Below are 19,700 nucleotides of genomic sequence, written 5' to 3'. Positions count from 1 at the left end.
ATTCTTGGTCGGAGTTTCTCTTTAAGTCATGAATTACCTCATGTGGTAAATTATGTGGTAATTTGTGCGTTAATTTGCATAAATTTTTACCGAAAATCACTATTCTCAAGGAAATTAAAGGGCATGTTAGCATATAATTTATCGATCAGTTTAAGTTCTGCCTGTACCTGGAGGTAAAGTCAATTTGTGTGCATTTTGCAGTTTCTAGTAGAGTTCCTATTGCTGTTTTAGTAGAGTTCCTAATAGTAATAGTGTAATAGAGAAGAATGGTAGAAATACAACTCCAAATATTAGAATAGTGGGGAGCCCGAGTGTGAGGATCCGCGTGGCTGCCTGCGCAGGCAGGCAGCCTTTTGACCACTGTTCAGGTCTGCATTCTGCAGGTCTCTGGAAGAGAGACCTTTTGTCAGTTGAGCAGCTTGCTGCTGAGGAATTTGCATATGTTTGTCATGCAGATTGCCTAGCCACATCCCTTGTGGGCTTGCTCTATAAAGAGCTATGTTTCCCACAGTAAGTTGCTGGTCATAAGAGTTAGTCCTGTGGAACACTCGCCTGGAGTGTCAGCCTTGCTCTTTGTTTAAAGATTAGCCTAGAGTAATTCCTGGGACTGCACTAGGCAGGTTTCCCTAGTGCAGTTAGGATTGCTTATCTGTTTTGTTTGTCTGTTGTGATTGTCCTGTCCCAGCGGTGGTCGACAGGAAATCATTCTGTGTGTCTGGGTGCTAACCGGAACAGCGGTTGTTACTGGTAGCCCCTTCTGATCTGTTTCCCTGGATCGCACCAGCCTCTTGCGCTAGTGCTGTGGATCCTTCTGTTCTGTCTTCCTGGATCGCACTAGCCACTTGTGCTAGTGTTGTGGATCCTTCTGGTCTGCTACTCTGTACTTGGATTGCACTAGCATCTTGCGCTAGCGCTGTGGATCCTTCTGTTCTGTCTTCCTGGATCGCACTAGCCACTTGCGCTAGTGCTGTGGATCCTTCTGGTCTGCTACTCTGTACTTGGATCGCACTAGCATCTTGCGCTAGCGCTGTGGATCCTTCTGTTCTGTGTTCCTGGATCGCGCTAGCCACTTTCGCTAATGCTGTGGATCCTATCTCTCGCTTGTTCATGTTTTCGTGTGTCTGTCTTGTCTGCTACGAACGCTTGCTGGAGGCTCGGTGAGGTAACCGTTAAGCAAGCGCTTGCGTCCTCTGTTTCGTGTTTGTTTGTCGGTGGTTAGTTAGGCGTGCTTGTCTCTGTTGTGCTTATCACGCGGGGACCGCGCATAAACGCGTGCACTGTTGCGAATGAGTGCGGTGTTCGCGTTTAGCTAGCGTTTGTTATTTTCCGCATCTGATTGTATGATTTGCTGTGCCTTTGCTACTCTTGTGCTCTGCCTTGCTGTAGCCTTGTGTCACCTCTGGCAATTGCCTCTCTCGCGATTGCGTTCCTGCTTCCTATCTGCTGTTGTTTATGCACCGTCGCGGGTTGGCGACTAGTTTGGTGTACACACATACAATCTGTCGCTTTGCTCTCTCTCCTTCAGGGCTATCTTGCCCTGCGTTCCGTCCCTTCGTGCAATTCCTGTCTGGCGTGTGTGGCAGGGCAGAGGAGCTGTTCCTCTGCACTCCACAGCTCCCCCTGTCGACAGGAATTTCCCTCTACAGGTGCATTGCACCTTTTGCTGGGTTTCCCGCAAATTATACGCTTGTGGAGGATTTCCGCAGTGTCAGGGCACGTCTTGTGCGCTGATCACGGAGAGAATCCCACAATCGTTACACCCAGCAGGAGCTATGTAGATGCTTTTCCGGGGCTCAAAATGTCTCTATTACCCCCTGCTGAAGAAACCTTTACTTGACCCTGCACTGCCATCCAACTACCGCCCAATCTCCCTCCTCCCTTTTGCCTTGAAATGCCTTCTTGAACGCCTGGCCCACCAACGCCTGACCAACTTCTTAAATTCCAACTCTTTTCTCGATCCCCTGCAATCTGGTTTTCGTACAGCCCATTCTACAGAAACAGCCCTCACCAAAGTGGTCAATGTCCTTGCCCTTGCCAAAGCCGAAGGTAAATACTCCATCCTGCTCCTCCTGGACCTCTCCTCGGCACTTTACACTGTCAACCACTCTCTCCTCCACCACTCCTTGCAGTCAGTGGGCATTCAGGACCTAGCCTTAGCCTGGATCTCCTCCTACCTCTCCAACCACTTCTTCACAACATTTTTCAATGGCTCCTCATCTACTCCTACACCCCTCTCAGTTGATGTTCCTCAAAGTTCTTCTGTCCTAGGACCACTACTCTTGGCAAAATCATCTCCTCCATGGGCTTCAACTACCACCTGTATGCCGATGAAACCCAGATATACCTCCACACCCCAGATCTCTCCTCCTCTATCATGGACAAAGTCTCTGCCTGCCTCACATCTATTTCCTCCTGGATGGCTGCCAGGTACCTGAAGCTTAATTTGGACAAGACTGAGCTTCTAATATTCCCAACCCGCACTGCTGCACCCCTCCCAGATCTGCACATCACTATCGAAAATGCTACCATCCGCCCTACCTCCCAAGCTGTCTAGATGTTACCCTGGACTCTGAACTATCCTTTACACCCCACATCCAAGGTATTGCTCGATCCTGCAACTTCCACCTCTGCAACATCTCCAAGATCCGCTCCTACCTGTCCCCTGACACCACTAAACTCCTTATCCACGCCCTTGTCATCTCCCGCCTAGACTACTGCAATTCTCTTTTGTCTGGCCTCCCCTAAAACCGTACTGCCCCACTTCAATCAGTAATGAATGCAGCAGCCAGACTGATACATTCTTCTCATCGCAGCGCCTCTACAACTCTGCTCTGTAAAGCCCTACACTGATAGCTTTAGGATCAATTTCAAAATCCTGTGCTTGGCCTACAAATCATTGCACAAGACCTGCCCGACCTACATCTCTGATATGATCCACAGGCACATACCAGCCCGCCCCCTCCGATCCTCCAATTACCTGCGCCTAGTCGCACCACGCATATCTCAGTCCAATGCACAATTGCAGGACTTCACTAGGACTGCCCCCACTCTCTGGAACTTGCTCCCACCAGCCGTCAGACTCGCCCCCACCTTTAAAACCTTCAAACAAGCTCTCAAGACTCACCTTTTCATGCTCGCATACCCCCCTACACCGGCACCATAATACATTCTGTTAGACACCCTCTCAACAGATGCACCTATTGTCTCCCCCCCACCCTTAGATTGTAAGCCTCTGGCCAGGCCCTCCTCCCAGCTGTTTCCAGCTTGATTATGCAATCTTACTGTCAATCACCCCTCTTGTGGACTAGAACAGTCTCTATTTTGACCTATGACACTGTACTGTTATCAAATCATTTGCATGATCTTGTTTTGTTGTGAGTTTCCTGTTTGTCCTACCTTGCATGTTAACCCATTTATCTATTGTGCAGCGCTGCGTAATATGCTGGCGCTTTATAAATACAATAAATAAAAATAATAATAATAAGTACCAGTCATAAGCAAAGGAAGGGACAGTCTCAGTGATTCTTCTAAGCCAGTGGCAGTAACAATGAGCAACAAATATCCTGGGGGAGCAAGGCAGTAGTCGAGGTGGGGCTTCTTGGCACACGGTGCGTGCCACATAGTGCTGGAGTTGGACACAGCTATAGGCACAATACTATAGTGCACTGCATTACAGAGGTGATTCGGGGTTCTGGCGATTGCTGGACCCTGAATTACTTCTCTATCTAAGTTGCTGTTTCGGAGGGGAAATAGTGATTAACACCTCAAACTGCCATGGATCGGGTGGCCGGCGCCATGGTGCTGAAGTACAGCACTACAGCACAACACATTACTCCCCATAGCCCTGCATGTAGGAACATTGCTCAGGAGAATGGCTATTATTCACCTGCGTAATGCTCTTTACACTCATACATCGCTCAAGTGAAGATGGTCAGGAGATGTGGATCTCACACGCTATGAGCTTATTTTTAGTTGCATATGCCCCCGGGAAGTCTCAATAATTGCACTTTACCCAATCAAACTGCAGTAAATAAAAAGCAAGACACTGCTGTGAGGTGATGTGCCAGCCAATCTCTTCTGCGTGTGATATCATATGGTCAGCAGACCACAGTCTGGAGGTACCTGGCACAGAAGTACACACTCCTCTATTCAGTTCCTATGACCAGTAGATTTATAATGTGTACTTACAGAACACTGCAGAATAAACAGGAAGCAAACCATTCATGTAATGAAGAAACAGATTGTATTTGTTTGCGCAAGACATAAACTTGTCACAATAGTGGTGGATTGTTTTGTGTTCTCCCGGTTGTGACTACCAGAAATCCATACACTCACCGGAGGGCACTGAGCCAGCTTATCAGCTGCCACCATCTGTACATTCAGATGTTTCGCTTGGGACTTTCCTCTTGATTTTATCAGCCTATGTAATACCTGATGAGGGAAAAAGAAGACAGATCACATAAGGGCCTGCAGGCTCTATAGCAGTATGAAGCAAAGACAATAGGGGCCAGTGTGCATAGAAAATGGAGGATATAAGAGTTAGCAGATATTGGGCACTGATTTTGTGTCAGTTACTGAAGGTTACTGAACATGCATTGTGGCTAAATGCATCCCTCAAGTATGTGCATTGTAATGTACTGTGAGTCACTGTATTAGGAGAACAATCACATGAACAGGCTATCTCTCACATCTGCTAGACCTACATTCCATAGAAAATACTTTTTCATACCACAGTATGTCATTGTTCTCATTCAACACTATGGTGCCATCTGCCTACGCAGACATGTGCAAACTGGGATAGTGTGAACGCACATGTATATGAGAAAACTTATTAAAGAGAACGTGTAACTTTGAAAAAACAACAACAAGGTAGACACTTACCCATGTTTCAGAAAGACACTGGGTAGACCAGAGGCCTCCCGAGTCCCGATCCATCTTGAAGGCCACTACAGCTATGCATGGTTCCCTCTGAACATATTTAATAAGAGCTTGTTGGATATGTTTTTGTGGCAGCACTCTCCTCTGTGTCCAAGCACGGCTGTACTGCGCATGCAGGAATACAACCACACTTGTGCACAGAGGAGAGCAACTAGAACAGGGCCCTGACTAGCAGTGGAGGAGGACAACAAAAGCCTCTGGACCATCCAGAAGCATCCCTCAACCTGGGTAAGTATGTAACTTTATTTTTTCAAAGTTACAAGTTCGCTTTAAGGTGTGTACCCATGCACCATTAGTGGCACCAGTCAGGTTCGGGGTTGATCCTGTGGGTGGTGCTGCAGGTAAACAAGCATTGTACAGAGGAATTGCTCTGAACAACCGTTCCAGATGCTGTCCTCACTTCAATCTGACATCTCTAAGGAAAGGTCCATGAGTATCGTAAGGGAAATATGCTCTACTAAATGAGCTGATATCACCACAGGCAGGGACAGAATTATATTTCCCATCTATATATTTTACTGCCCTTTATCCTATTTCCTGATGTAAATATGTTTTTCTTCTAGTATTTCCAGTGCTGCTTCCTCAACTCTACATTCATGTATTACTGTTGCTCCTATATTCCAGTGGAATTGTTACTTCTAGATCCCAGTGGAACTCTCACCTTTACTTTCCAGTGCAACCTTCACCTCCACATTCCAATGGAACTGTCACCTCTACATCCCAGTAAAACTCTCACCTCAACATCCCAGTGGATCCCTCACCTCTACATCCCAATGAAACTGTCATCTCTACATCCCAGTGCATCTTTTACCTATACATCCCAGTGGATCTTTTACCTCTACATCCCAGTGGATCCTTCACCTTCACACCCCAGTGAAACCTTTATCTCTATGTCCCAGTGAAACCCTCACCTCTACATCCAAGTAGATCCCTCACCTTCACATCCCAGTTAAACCTTTATCTCTGCATCCTAGTGGAACTCTTACCTCTACGTGCCAGTGAAATCCTCACCTCTATATCCCAGTAAAACTCTCATCTCAACATTGCAGTGGATCTCTTACCTCGACACGGCAGTGGATCCCTCACATCTACATCCCAGTAAAACTCTCATCTCTACAGCCCAGCGGATCTCTCAACTTTACATCTCAGTGGATCCATCATCTCTACATCCCAGTGAAACCTTTATCTCTACATCTCAGTGGAACCCTCACTTTTACACCTCAGTGGAACCCTTATCTTTGCATCCCAGTGGAACTCTCACCTCTACATCCCAGTGGAACTCTCACCTCTACATCCCAGTGGAACCTTCACCTAAACATCCCAGTAAAACAATAAGGGGAAAGAGGCACCCTGGTTGGATAAAAGCTTCTAAAACCAGCTCAAAACAAAATAAGAAACAAGGGGCCTGATTCACAAAGCGGTGATAACTCAGTTATCACGCCTAAAAGACTTTAGGCGTGATAACCTTTGCACCACACTGGTGAAAAGCCAGTTTAGGCGTGATAAGTTTAGGTGTGATAAGTTTAGGTGTGATAAGTTTAGGCATGCTAAGTTTAGATAAGTGTAGATAGCGTGCAAAGTGCCGCACGCAAAGCAGCGCCATTAAACTCTATGCGAAGTGCACCAGACTTTGCTAGCGCAAAACTTTTGATCAGCTGTGCACTGCGGTGCTAACGCAGTTGGTGCTTAAACTTATCACGCCTAAACTTATCACACCTAAACTTATCATGCCTAAACTGAGTTTAGGCGTGATAAAGGGCTTTTCACCAGGGTGCTAACTGTTAGCACCGCTTTGTGAATCAGGCCCAAGGTGTCTTACCTCAATGACGAAATCTTTGTAATTAATACAAAAGATTCTTTATTTAGCACAGGCAACGCGTTAAGGGCGCCTCTTTCCCCTTATTGTGCTTAGTTTACCCCCGTACATATTCTGTCCGAGGGGTGGTGACAGAACACCTGTGGATTCCACCACGGTGGACACCTGTCCCCTTTTTTTCTTAAAGAGAGCGACTACGTCCAGGTCCTGGCTAGGACCATCCTGAGTGGAGTCTGGTTCATGGTCTCCACCTGCTTTCTGTGGTCGGTTGCCCCTTGCAACCCTCCTTCGTGAGTAGTACTTTACTTATTTACTCTTCACACAAGTTTTAGACATACTGTATTGCACTACTGGGCTCACGTTTTTTTTGTCTCCTGTATGTTTCTCTACAGGGTGCTGAGACACCCCTACTACACTTTATCCCAGTGAAACCCTCATCTCTACATCCTAGCGCATCTCCTATCTCTACATGCCAGTAGATCTCTCACCTCGACGTGCCAGTGGATCCCTCACATCTATATTCCAGTGGACATCTTATTGGAACCCTAACCTCTACATCTCAGGGGAGCCCTCATCTCTACATCCTAGTGGAACTCTCACTTTCACATCCCAGTGGAACTCTCACCTCTACCTCCCAAGTGGAACCCTCACCTCTACATCCCAGTGCATCTTTCATCTTGACATCCAAGTGGATCCCTCACCTCTACATCCCAGTGAATCTTTTACCTCAACATCCCAGTCAAACCCTCACCTCAACATCTAAGTGGAACTCTCACCTCTACATCCCAGTGAATCCCTTATCTCTATCCCCTAGTGAAACGCTCACCTCTACATCCCAGTGAATCCCTTATCTCTATCCCCTAGTGGAACGCTCACCTCTACATCCCAGTGAATCCCTTATCTCTATCCCCTAGTGGAACGCTCACCTCTACATCCCAGTGGATCTTTCAACTAAACATCCCAGTGGATCCCTCATCTCTACAAGCTTGAAGTACTCACTTTAGGAGATGTGATCTTGATGTAGACAATGATGGGAGCCAGTGACGTCTTGGCAAGCTGTGCTGGGTGATTGATGGTATCAGCATCGAGGGCAACCAGCTGAAGTGTTCGAGCCAACTCAAAGATGCGCTCAATCTCACTCTGTACCTCGGCTTTACCCAAGGAGCAGGAAAAATAAAGGCAATTAATGACAGCAGCTAATTTTTTTTTTTATTCACTACAAGTTTATTGAGCAAAAAAAGGATAGGTATACAATATATTGAAACTGTAAAGAGCTATAAAAATATGTCAAAAAGGAACCCTATATAATACAGTCAGACTAATAAAAATGATCAAACAGCAACAGCCAGACCTTTGAATAAAAAGAAATACACAAAGTCATGCTCAGGAACAAACGAGGGAAAATTAAAGTGCAACAGTAGGTCAACCCCTCCCCCCCCTCCCCCTTCCTGTAGGCAATCATTCATCCCATATGGCCTGATATTTGTTAAGGTCTTAAATACTGGCATAGAAAATCCTGTATGTCAGCATGATCATATTAAGTCTATCTATAACCAGCTGAAGGGGCAGGTCTGAAGCCTTCCATTTAGATGTGTTTGACCAATGGCTGACAGTAACATACTGTATAGTGGTACATAACATGAAAGGCTCCTGGGACAGAGTATTTGTTAAAGTACAAGAGAGTCTGGGAGGCAAAAAAGGTAACAGGCACATGGAACATTTCTTTCAACAGGGCATGCCACTTCTAACAGAATTTAACTGCAACTGGACAATCCCAGAATATATGAGTGAGGGTGTCCTTGCTACCACAACCTCTGAAGCAATCAGGCAATACAGTGGTCTAAAACTTATGTAATCTGGCAGGAGTATAGTACCAGCAATTATTTGAAAGGGGTGTCCTTAAAGTGTACATGAAGGGAAAAAAGTGTCCCTAGGGGGTACTTACCTCAGGAGGGGAAGCCTCTGGATCCTAAAGAGGCTTCTCTCATCCTACTCCCCCAAAGATCCGCTTGTCGCAAGCGCACTAGCGGCTTTCCCTCAGGCTCTGACAGAAATAGCCGAGCCTGATTGGCTCCACTCTACTAGGTAGTACAGCGGACCCGATTGGGCTTGGCATTTTCCACCGGAGGCCGATTAGAAAGCCGCTAGTGTGTAAATATTATTAATGTAAATATTGTGACTGTTTCTCAGGTGAACCCATCGCTGGATCAGGGATGCAAAGGAGGATGGGGGAAGCCATTGCTGGATCAGGGATGCAAAGGAGGATGGGGGAAGCCATTGCTGGATCAGGGATGCAAAGGAGGATGGGGGAAGCCATTGCTGGATCGGGGCTGCAGAGGAGGATGGGGGAAGCCTCATTAGGATCCAGCGGCTGTTTTTTTTTTTTTCATTGAAAGGCCCAGGTGCACTTAAAGAGACTCTGTAACAACAAAAACCTCCCCTGGGGGGTACTCACCTCGGGCGGGGGAAGCCTCCGGATCCTAATGAGGCTTCCCACGCCGTCCTCTGTCCCACGGGGGTCTCGCTGCAGCCCTCCGAACAGCCGGCGACAGAGCCGACTGTAGCTTCAATATTTACCTTTGCTGGCTCCAGCGGGGGCGCTGTGGCGGCTTTCGGCACGGAAATAGACGGAAATACCCGATCTCCGTCGGGTCCGCTCTACTGCGCAGGCGCCGGAAACTTGCGCCTGCGCAGTAGAGCAGACCCGACGGCGATCGGGTATTTCCACCTGCTTCGGAGCCGACAGCCACCAGAGCGCCTGCGCAGGAGCCAGGAAGGTAAATATTACGTCACCGCTGCACGGAGGGCTGCAGCGAGACCCCTGAGGGATGGAGGACGGCGTGGGAAGCCTCATTAGGATCCGGAGGCTTCCCCCACCCGAGGTAAGTACCCCCCAGGGGACGTTTTGTCGTTACAGTTCCTCTTTAAAGGGCGTTTAATTTAACTACTATGGCACGGCAGACAAACCTCCAGTGTTGAATAGTTAATTGCGCGCTAAGCTAACAGCTCATTTCTGAGCATAAAATAAAAAGAAGGGACACCGAGAGCCCAATATAGTGTGGTAAGTAGAGTAATGGGTAAATGAAAAAGTATATGGTTGATATACTCACAAGTCAGGGTTACCGTATAGGCAACCACTGTATAGGCAGGTGAGGAGATTAGTATAGACAGGGGACAAGGATAAAGGGAAATAAGGGAACGTTAGTAGTAATAATATGCATCACCTTTCCCAGTGAGGATAAGTGTCCTGAACTATATTTGTGTTACAAAAATCTTTTGAACAAAGAGCTCATGAGGGCACAGCGGTGTATGCAAATGAAAAACCACTTTATTAGCTATACATGAAAGTGAGACCAATCGAACAATACACAACGGAGCTATAAAAGCAACAGCGCTGTTGTCATTAAAACCATAGCTGTCAATCAAACCATACTGACACACCTACCCATACACACACACCAAAGCACTGGGGTACCCCATGAGCAGCAAAAAGGCAGTCCACCTGTAAAAAGCCTAAGCGAGTGGCAAATGACACTGACAAAAGGAGGGGAGAGCAGCACAAAAAGCAGATGTCAGAAGCAGCTTGTCCAGTATCATCCAAACAGACGTAGTAGAGTCTCATTCAAGTGAACCGGCATGCCCAATACTTTACATTCACTCAACCAGTGGTTATACTCACGACCTCCTGAGTGTCCGTCATGAGCAATACGCCTCCAAGCTTCGCCTGGCTATATGATGCCAGCCGCTCAGGCAGGCTGCAAATACTGTAATCCAAAGGGGGCCCCCTGCTTTTGAGTTGTGTTCCGGTGTGAGACCAAGTACCGCTGCAGATCCAGCTCGTTCCGCTGGAGCACCGGTGCAACACGTGTGCGCCTTGTCAACTAGCGCATCTCGTCAGCCTCCGCTGTGCACAGTTCACCAAGTGCCCGGGGATCAACCAGCACAGCCGTCTCGTGCTCAGCCTTTCTCCCCAGGAGTGTAGGATGCTTCCGGCGTGAGACGCCGATCTCCACACGCCGCAGCGGGATTCCCAGCACGTCACCGCCTCTGGGTAGGGGGTCAGCAGGCTGGATGGCAGCAACCAATCGCCTACTAGTTTCGCTTGGCGTCACCAAGCTTCATCAGGGCGGGGCTTAGAGGGGTTGAGCCGCCTTCTTAAAGGGTGATCACGGCCCAACCTCCTCAATTGTAACAATACTGTATTTCAGGGCACGCAAGCCGTGCCAATCCGCTCTCATCGGATTAAAGAGGAAGCAGAGAACAACCTTTGGTGCCAGGCAGACAGTTATTATTCAATCACACATTCGCAGCACGTCAGTGCTGTGAAGTAAGGAAAAATTCTACACTGCATTGTCCACACACACATCGATCCATCTGCTCACTCGATGTGCGGATCTCTTGTTACATACCAATATAGAAGATCATTGGAAACATACTGTACATTTGGTAGGCAAATAAAACGAAATAACAAGAAAAGAATAAATAAAGCAAGAGAAGCGAGGCAGACCTGCATTGCAGATAATTTCTCTCTATATGGTTGGGGGGAGAGAGAGACTAAGGGAAAAGGAAAGGAAAGGGGGGGGGGGGGGAAAGGGAGAGAGGAGAGAGGGAGGGAAGGGGGGAAAAAAGGGGGGGGGGGGAGGTTTTTTTTTTTTGGGGGGGGGAAAGGGAGGGGGAAAGGGGAGAAAAGGGGGGGGGGAAGGAAAAAAGAGGAAGGGGGGGGGGGCGGAGGGGGGGGAAAGGGGGGGGGGGAGGGGAGGGAAAGAAGGAGGGGGGACGGGGAAAGAGACTCAACCCCATTATAAAAACCATTTAAGAGAGAAATCAATATTCAGGCCAGCGGGAAAAATAGTCCCCAGGCGATGCATCCACATGGCCTCCTTTTGTAGCAACAACTTTTCTGTACGAATAGTACGAAATGAGGGGGGGAGGTTGTCAATTACCAACCCACGTAAACCTAGCGTCGATCCATTATGTTCCTCCTGAAAATGCTCTGCAACTGATGATCTGCGTTCCCCACTAACAATATCACACATATGCTCCAAGAAACGTGCCTTAAATGCACGAGTGGTCATTCCAACATAATACTTTTTACAGGGACACATGAGTAAATAAACAATCCAAGATGTATTGCAATTGTAAAAGGATTTTATTTTATAGTGTCTCAAACCGTCCTGCGACACAAACTGATTTGTTCTTGAGACACATCTACACCCCTTACAGTTGCCACAAGGAAACATACCCGCAGGGGGTGATATTCTATCCAACCATGTCCCCTGTTGTAATCTTGGTAGTTCTGATCTTACCAGATGGTCACGCAAATTTCTTGCTCTACGAGCAGTAAGCAGAGGTCGAGGACCTACAATTTTCTTAATGTTTTCATCGATTTGGAGAACATGCCAGCATCTACCAAGGGCCTCCCTTATCTTAGACCATTGGCCATTATACACAGTGATGATGCGGGCACCACCACCAGAACTAGGGACACGGGCCCGGGGGCGGAGCAACCGGTTCCTGTCCTCACGTAGCGCACGGTTATAGGCCCGTCGTAGAGTTCTATGCCCATATCCTCTCGCCCTAAAGCGATCGTAGAGTTGGGCCGACTCTATTTTAAATTGCTCCAAACTCGAGCAGTTGCGTCGCAGCCTAAGAAACTGGCCGACGGGGATTCCCCTGATCAAGGACATCGGATGGTGGCTGGCGGCATGGAGGAGGGAATTCCCAGCTGTGGGTTTGCGAAATGTCTTTGTCTCCAGATGATCCCCAAATTTAAAGATCAGCAGATCCAAAAATGAAATGCTGGTAGGATCAATGGAGAACGTCAATCGGACATTCCTAGTGTTAGAGTTCAATTCAGCAACAAATTGCTCAAATTCCTCTCTTGACCTTCTCCACACCACCAGCACATCATCGATGTACCTCAGCCAAAGGACCGCCCCCGATCGGAACAGCTCGTTGGTGTACACCTCCATCTCCTCCCACATACCTAAATGCAGGCAAGCGTAAGATGGGGCGCAAGCCGCCCCCATGCTCGTGCCCCGTATCTGGTGGTAGTACCTTTCCTCAAAAGTAAAGAAATTATTAGCAAGCACAAAGTGAATCAATTCTCTCAGAAACAGATTATGTGTTTCATGTAGTGGGAAAGCTCTAAACAAAAAATGCTCAATAGCATCCAGACCAACCTGATGTGGAATTGATGTATATAGTGACTCCACATCAATCGATGCCAGGAACCAACTGTCCTCAATTTTGAAGTCCCTAAGCTGATCCAGGACCTCCATTGAGTCACGCACATACGAGGAGAGTTCACGGACCAGTGGCTGTAATTTCTTATCTAAGAACTTCCCGACATTTTCGCAGGGGCCATTAACTGCAGAAACAATTGGTCTTCCTGGCGGTGGATGGGTACCCTTGTGGATCTTCGGGAGGACGTATAGTGTGGGTTTGGAGTAAATTTCCACCCTCATAAACCCGTACTCATCCGAATTGATCACACCATGACCCAAACCCGCCAGGAGACGATAGTTTAATTCATCAACCACATGTGGAAAAGGATCACCTATAACTTTCCGATACGTATTTACATCAGAGAGCTGTCTATAAATTTCCTTAATGTACATGTCACGTGGCAGGACAACTGAGTTCCCCCCCTTATCACTAGCTTTAATGACAAGGTTGTCTTGTTTCTTCAAATCCTCCAGCGCCCATCTCTCACCTGGGGTTAGATTATCCACTATTCCTGAACTACTCCAATCTATCTGCCGTAACTCCTTCTCCATAAGTTCCGAAAACGTGCTTAGGTATTTATTATTAGTAATTGATGGCATATATGTGGATTTTGGTTTCACTGGGACGGATTGAGGGGACCCAATACAATCAAGCCAATCACCGCTACTCCTGACACCACTCTCATCTTTCACAGGGGCTACCTCCCCATCGCCAGACCCAAGATACTCGCACCTCAAGAACACATTTCTCAAAAACATAGAAATGTCCTTGAATACGGTAAATTCATCCCCTGGGACAGCTGGCGAAAAGAAAAGTCCCTTCTCCAACAGGGAGATATGATCATTACTGAGGATGAAATCAGAGAGATTGATGATGGAGCTACGGCACTGACCTACCACCTCTATCACGGTCGGTTGCTCCGCAACTCCATCCCTCCCCTCTTTTCTCCTGTCTTTGGAGTCACAAACACCTCTTCCTCCCCTGATTGAGGCTCGTCCCCCAAAATCTCTTGCTCCTCTATTTCTGACCGAGCCGACGTCTGAGCGGTTGCCTTCTGTGTCTTTAAAATACCTTTTGAGGGTATTGGTGTTTCTCCCAAAAAACTAACAGTGCGTCTAAGAAGACCCTCATCACCTGAGGTGTCACCTTCAGACAAACCGACATCGTTGTCACTATTGTCTGTGTTTTTCCGCGGTCGTCTTCTCTTCTTTTTGTTGCTTTTTTGTTGTTTATTTTTGGGAAATAATGGGAACCTATCCTTATCAGCCCACTCTAATCTGTCCTGATCAAACTTCCTCTGTTTAATCTTTTTCAGATATGCGTTGTATTTTTCAATCTGTTTCTTAACTTGCTCATTTAATTTACCAAAGAGAGCATCCTCACTATGTTCATCCAACAGCACCTTACAAGCCTACATTTCTGCCACAATATCATCCAATTGAATTTTCTCCTCCACTACGATCATCTCCATAGAAATTATCCCACGCCTAATACACTCTTCTTCCCACTTTGGCATGAACCTATCATTTTGCAGATGCTGAGCTGGGATGGTCCTTTCGCGTAAACCGGGGGGAATCACCCTTGCATTGATATACCCTTCCAAAGATGCTATATTCCACTTCCTTCTTAAATATTTATTGTTCAAGTTTCTATAGGAACGGAACATTCCTCTTAATTCAGTATTCTGTTGTTTAATCTCTGCATTTGGGCCACCCCCCCCGGCACGCCCATCACCCTCCCCACTCTCATCAAAAGCATCCCTGATTTCCGTCTCTATCTCTTCAGACAAGACGTATGCCATATTGATACAAGTAGTGCAAATTTAAAGGGGATGAAAATGACCAAATTGGTTCCAACAAGAGATCCGCACCTCAGGACCGACACAGCATCCGTACCCCAAAACCGCCGTGTATAGTATCGGTCCCACAGTCAATACCAGCCAATTTGTTCCAAATCTGAAATGTTCAGTATACGTATAGACAGGGGACAAGGATAAAGGGAAATAAGGGAACGTTAGTAGTAATAATATGCATCACCTTTCCCAGTGAGGATAAGTGTCCTGAACTATATTTGTGTTACAAAAATCTTTTGAACAAAGAGCTCATGAGGGCACAGCGGTGTATGCAAATGAAAAACCACTTTATTAGCTATACATGAAAGTGAGACCAATCGAACAATACACAACGGAGCTATAAAAGCAACAGCGCTGTTGTCATTAAAACCATAGCTGTCAATCAAACCATACTGACACACCTACCCATACACACACACCAAAGCACTGGGGTACCCCATGAGCAGCAAAAAGGCAGTCCACCTGTAAAAAGGTGAGGAGATTAGACCTGTCCTCACTCAGGATTAAGATGTCGCTCTCTGTAGATTAGAAGAAGAAAAGGGGATTCAACCCCTCCACCAGGGGTGGAAACTGATAATGTAAGGAGAACAGAGGCACCAAAAGAATAAAAGCATATATCTTAAAGTTTTAAAATTCCTCAGGAGGCGGTGGTGGACTCACCTCCCCGAAGCAGACATGATACTGTTGATTTTAGTTATATACTCCAACATACGTATGTTTGTTTGTACTAAAATCGACAGTATCATGCCTCCTTCAGGGAGGTGAGTCCACCACTGCCTCCTGAGGAATTTTTAAACTTTTAGATACTGTATATGCTTTTATTCTTTTGGCGCCTCGGTTCTCCTTACATTATCATTTCTGAGCATGACACAGAATATCACAGAAGTCAAAGGAAACCAGTTCTGTAAAAGGAAGGAGGTTTTCAAACAATTCTTAAGTGCTAAAACGATTACAGTATGTACTTTAATTCCTTTATCCGGCACCGTCTGAGGCCAGCGCTTGTGCCCCTAAACACAGACTTCCTACCTTCACTCTCTGATCTTGGGTCAGACAGTGAGTTAAACAATAAGATCCACCGGCTTTGTTTATCAATGGCAATGCAGGCTACCCTGAGGGATTACAAGCTATCAGGAATATTAATGTCCGTTCCCCAGCAGGAAGTGTACTTCCTATTCTATGCAGCATCCTGGCAGACTATTCAGAAGAAGAGAACACTCACCTAGACTGGAGCGCGTGTTAGACCTCTCCATGATATTGTGCTTGCTGGGGTTGTTCAAGACAGAACGTTTTGCAAGAGAGATGTCAGCCGTGACCCGTGTAATGGAGATTCTGCAGGAGATGAAAACAGAGGAGGCACACTACTCAGAACAACATTCATTAAAAAGATGAATAAAGTGTAACCCATCCAAAGTTCATTTTGTGTATAGGGTCAGGGCTTGCCGCCTGTACAGTGATTTATTGCTTTCTGATGCCCTGACAAGGAAACCTCTCATCTGCTGTGGCACAAAGGGGGAAGAGGTGCTCAATGATAGATAAAACTGTGTTAAAAACAGCTACAATAATAAAGGGAGAGGGTGGCTTACCTTAATAATGACACATTCATACACATATGATCATGCGCAGGCAACGCGTTTCGTGGGTCTAATGCCCACTATCTCAGGCCAAATACAGTGCCAAAGATGTAGCTAGAGCCAAGAACGGAGCATCTCTCTGCTGTGGCAGGTAGTAATCTGCTATGAGCTGGCCAGCCTGGTGCTTCTCTCATGATGGATTCTTCTAAAGCAAACACTTTTTCAGCTTGTGAGCTTCTTTCAAAATTACGAATTGAAAATTTTCTACCAGGTAGAATCTACCTACAGATGCAAGCTACAACTGCATCACATTATTACTTAGTATTTATATAGCACCGACACCTTCCGCTTTGCAACAGTATATTGTCTTGTCACTAGAGCTCACAATCTAATCCCTTCCATTCCGTAGTCCTTTGTAGTCTAGGGCCAATTTAGGGGGAAGCCAGTTAACTTATCTGTATGTTTTGGGGATGTGGGAGAAAACCAAAGGAACCCCATTCAAACACGGGGAGAACATACAAACTCCTTGCAGATAGTGCCCTGGCTGATATTTGAACTAGGGGCCCAGCACTGGTGCTTTCCCACACAGTGGTAGTCCATTAGTGAGCTCCTAATGAAATATTACATAGGAATGTATGTATGCATACTGTATTTTCTTTTTCCACAGTGCCTTGCAACTCTTTGGTATGAATGGAAAAAAATAACAAATCCAGCAAATTCAAAGTACACATGAGAGAAGCCTAATGCAACGCACTGCAGTCACTGCACCTCCACAGTGTGACACATTTCTGTTTCCTTGTAACTGACACGGTGGAGATAGAAAAGAGGATTCACTAAACTTATCTTATGAATTATCACTCCTTGTCTATAAAATACCAAGGACACATTAGCGGTTTCATTTTCCAGGCACATACTTTAAACATACTTTAAACATTGCCAAAATTGTTGCGCCATTAGCGTTCTTTCAAAATTCAGATGTCGCTGCAAATAATATCTCTCCGTATCTTCCATACAAGTTGCTAAAACCTGGGAACAGCAACAGTTAGATTTGAAATGCATTTACAGAGAAATGCCACTTTTATTTACAGACAAAACAAAAGTATTCTGCTGTAATTCTAACAAACTGGCAGAGTTTGCAGGCAAACAGTGAATTAGTGCAAGTGTTTAATACAAGTACCAAAGCTTCCTTCCCTGTGCAATACACGCAAGCCTCTCTAAGGGCCCTTTCACATCAACAACGTTGGTTTTGCCAGTTCCAAGGTCATCACCTTTAAATAAAAATCGCGGGAACACATTCACACTGATTATGTTCTGATTTTCAAAAATAATCAAGTAGTTACATGCCTCATGACAATTCATCAAGTAGTCAAATGCTGCTAAATAAAAATATTAAGTAGTCGCATACCTCCAGATAAAATAATTAAAGGAATACTATCGATGTATGCATTTATTTTTAAATGCTGTATGTTGTAGCACACATTAGGACAAGTACTAGGAGCAATTTGATTCCTCACACAGCTGTTCCTCTCAGCTGTAAAATCCTCAGTCAGTTTTGGCTTCAGTGTTGGATACAAAATGTATCTAATACTGAGCTCCCAGAGGGCTAGACCATGTCTCTGCACAGGGGAGATGCTATCAACTCCTCAGTTTATAGTTTAATTATCACCTTGCTGAAAGAATCTTGTTGATATGGTGGTAAGGGGTTAAAGATTCTAGCAATGTGTATGTATTATCTTTGCTTCTCTTGACTGATAAAGATACTAATAATGCTAATTGTAGACAGTGGTCTGCCCCTCTCAGCAGCTTGTAAAGTGGATGCAGCCTGGAGTGAATCACCTCAAGCAGGCAGCCAGTCTGTAAACACAGACTAGTGTTATAGCTAGTTATATTCCAGCAATATTCCAGCTCATTTAGTTACCTGTTACCACCTCAGATCAGCCTATTTCTCCTCATGTCTCCTGCATGCTGTGAGTGACACAGTGAAATATATTTGTGAGCTGTGTGACAGAGTAACCAAGCAGCTCAGGGTGACCCAAACTACTATGAGCTGTGTGAGAAATGAATTTTTAAGCAGGGATAGTGAGAGAGAGACCTGGGTGAATAAATAAAGTGCCCCTAGCACTAATGGTAATGTGTACACTAATATAGAGTATTAAAAAAAAAGTCGTTTCAATCGATAGTACTCCTTTAAGTAGCCAGGTGTCTTACAATTAACAAAATAAATAGCCAGGTGCGTCAAAATAAAATAATTTTGTAGCCAAATGTGCCCAGTATACATAAATTAAGTAGCCATGTCCCCCAGAAAATGGAATTAAGTAGCCATGTAGTATTAAGTACTGGGTGCTTTGCTGGGTGCTACTGCCAGCAATGCTGGGTGGCCTTAGAGTATTCAGGGCCTGAGGCAAGTGCCATATGAAGGGCCTAGAGCCCGAGTATAGTTGCCCCCAGTATAGGTAGCCAGCTATAGGTGTCCACAGTATAGGTAGTTAGATATAGGTGGTCCCAGTACTGGTAGCAAGTTGTAGGTGTCCCCAGTATAGGTAGTTAGCTATAGGTGTCCCCAGTGTAGGTAGTTAACTATAGGTGGTCCCAGTATAGGCTGCAAAATGTTGACAGAGGGTGTCGCTTTTCTACTAGGAGGGCCCGCACTCTAGGGTCCATTCTTTCACCTAGCCTTTTCCGGTCTCCCTCCCTCTCCCGCACTCCCACATGGTTGGCGACTGTGGGTTCCTACCCCTGTGGGTTTTCCACATGCAATTATTGCCAGTGTCATAGAACTAATAACTCCATATTTTCTTTTGCACATAACAAAAGCTTTCCCATCAAGCAGTATGTGAACTGCAATACCAAAAACACGATTTATGTCATTTCTTGCATGACATGTCGTGTACAATATGTGGGGTGTACCACTCGTCATCTTAGAGCCCGCATAGCGGAACATTATTGCGGCACGAATTGGAATACGTTCCACAAATCTGCGGTCTCTAAACACTTTGAGACAACACATGAGCGGGATTTATCCTCCTTTGTTTTCCAGGGGGTGGAGCGGGTAGTGTGTCCAGTGAGGGGTTGTGATATGCAAAGATTGTTGCTGAAACGTGAGGCTTTTTGGATCCATAGACTGGGTACTCGTATACCACATGGCCTAAATAAAAGATGGGACTTGAGTCTAGTCTATACATACTGAAGTTTTTTCTTTACCATTCGATTATATATATTGTGTGTACCTAGCAATTTGCATGTACTACTATTGCTGCCCTCTCTCTTTTTGCTTATACTTATATTTACTTCAGCA

At 45.8% G+C, this 19,700-nt stretch overlaps 1 protein-coding gene across 8 annotated transcripts in view; it reads right to left on the bottom strand.

Annotated features, from left to right (window-relative positions):
• Window positions 1-19,700, bottom strand: part of CACNB1 (calcium voltage-gated channel auxiliary subunit beta 1) — a 154,923-nt gene that overhangs the window by 17,332 nt on the left and 117,891 nt on the right. For all 8 annotated transcript variants that reach the window (XM_068262726.1, XM_068262728.1, XM_068262723.1 and 5 more), the window contains 3 exons: window positions 16,054-16,163; window positions 7,754-7,905; window positions 4,336-4,431 (listed from right to left, as the gene is read on the bottom strand). In XM_068262726.1, the coding sequence (XP_068118827.1) occupies window positions 4,336-4,431; window positions 7,754-7,905; window positions 16,054-16,163 (358 nt within the window). The remainder of the gene's footprint in view (window positions 1-4,335; window positions 4,432-7,753; window positions 7,906-16,053; window positions 16,164-19,700) is intronic.

The sequence above is a fragment of the Hyperolius riggenbachi genome, chromosome 12, assembly GCF_040937935.1.
Source record: "Hyperolius riggenbachi isolate aHypRig1 chromosome 12, aHypRig1.pri, whole genome shotgun sequence".
Lineage (NCBI taxonomy): Eukaryota > Metazoa > Chordata > Amphibia > Anura > Hyperoliidae > Hyperolius > Hyperolius riggenbachi.
The sequence above is the reverse complement of the archived record's forward strand: the minus strand, read 5'-3'. Positions and strand labels throughout refer to the sequence as shown.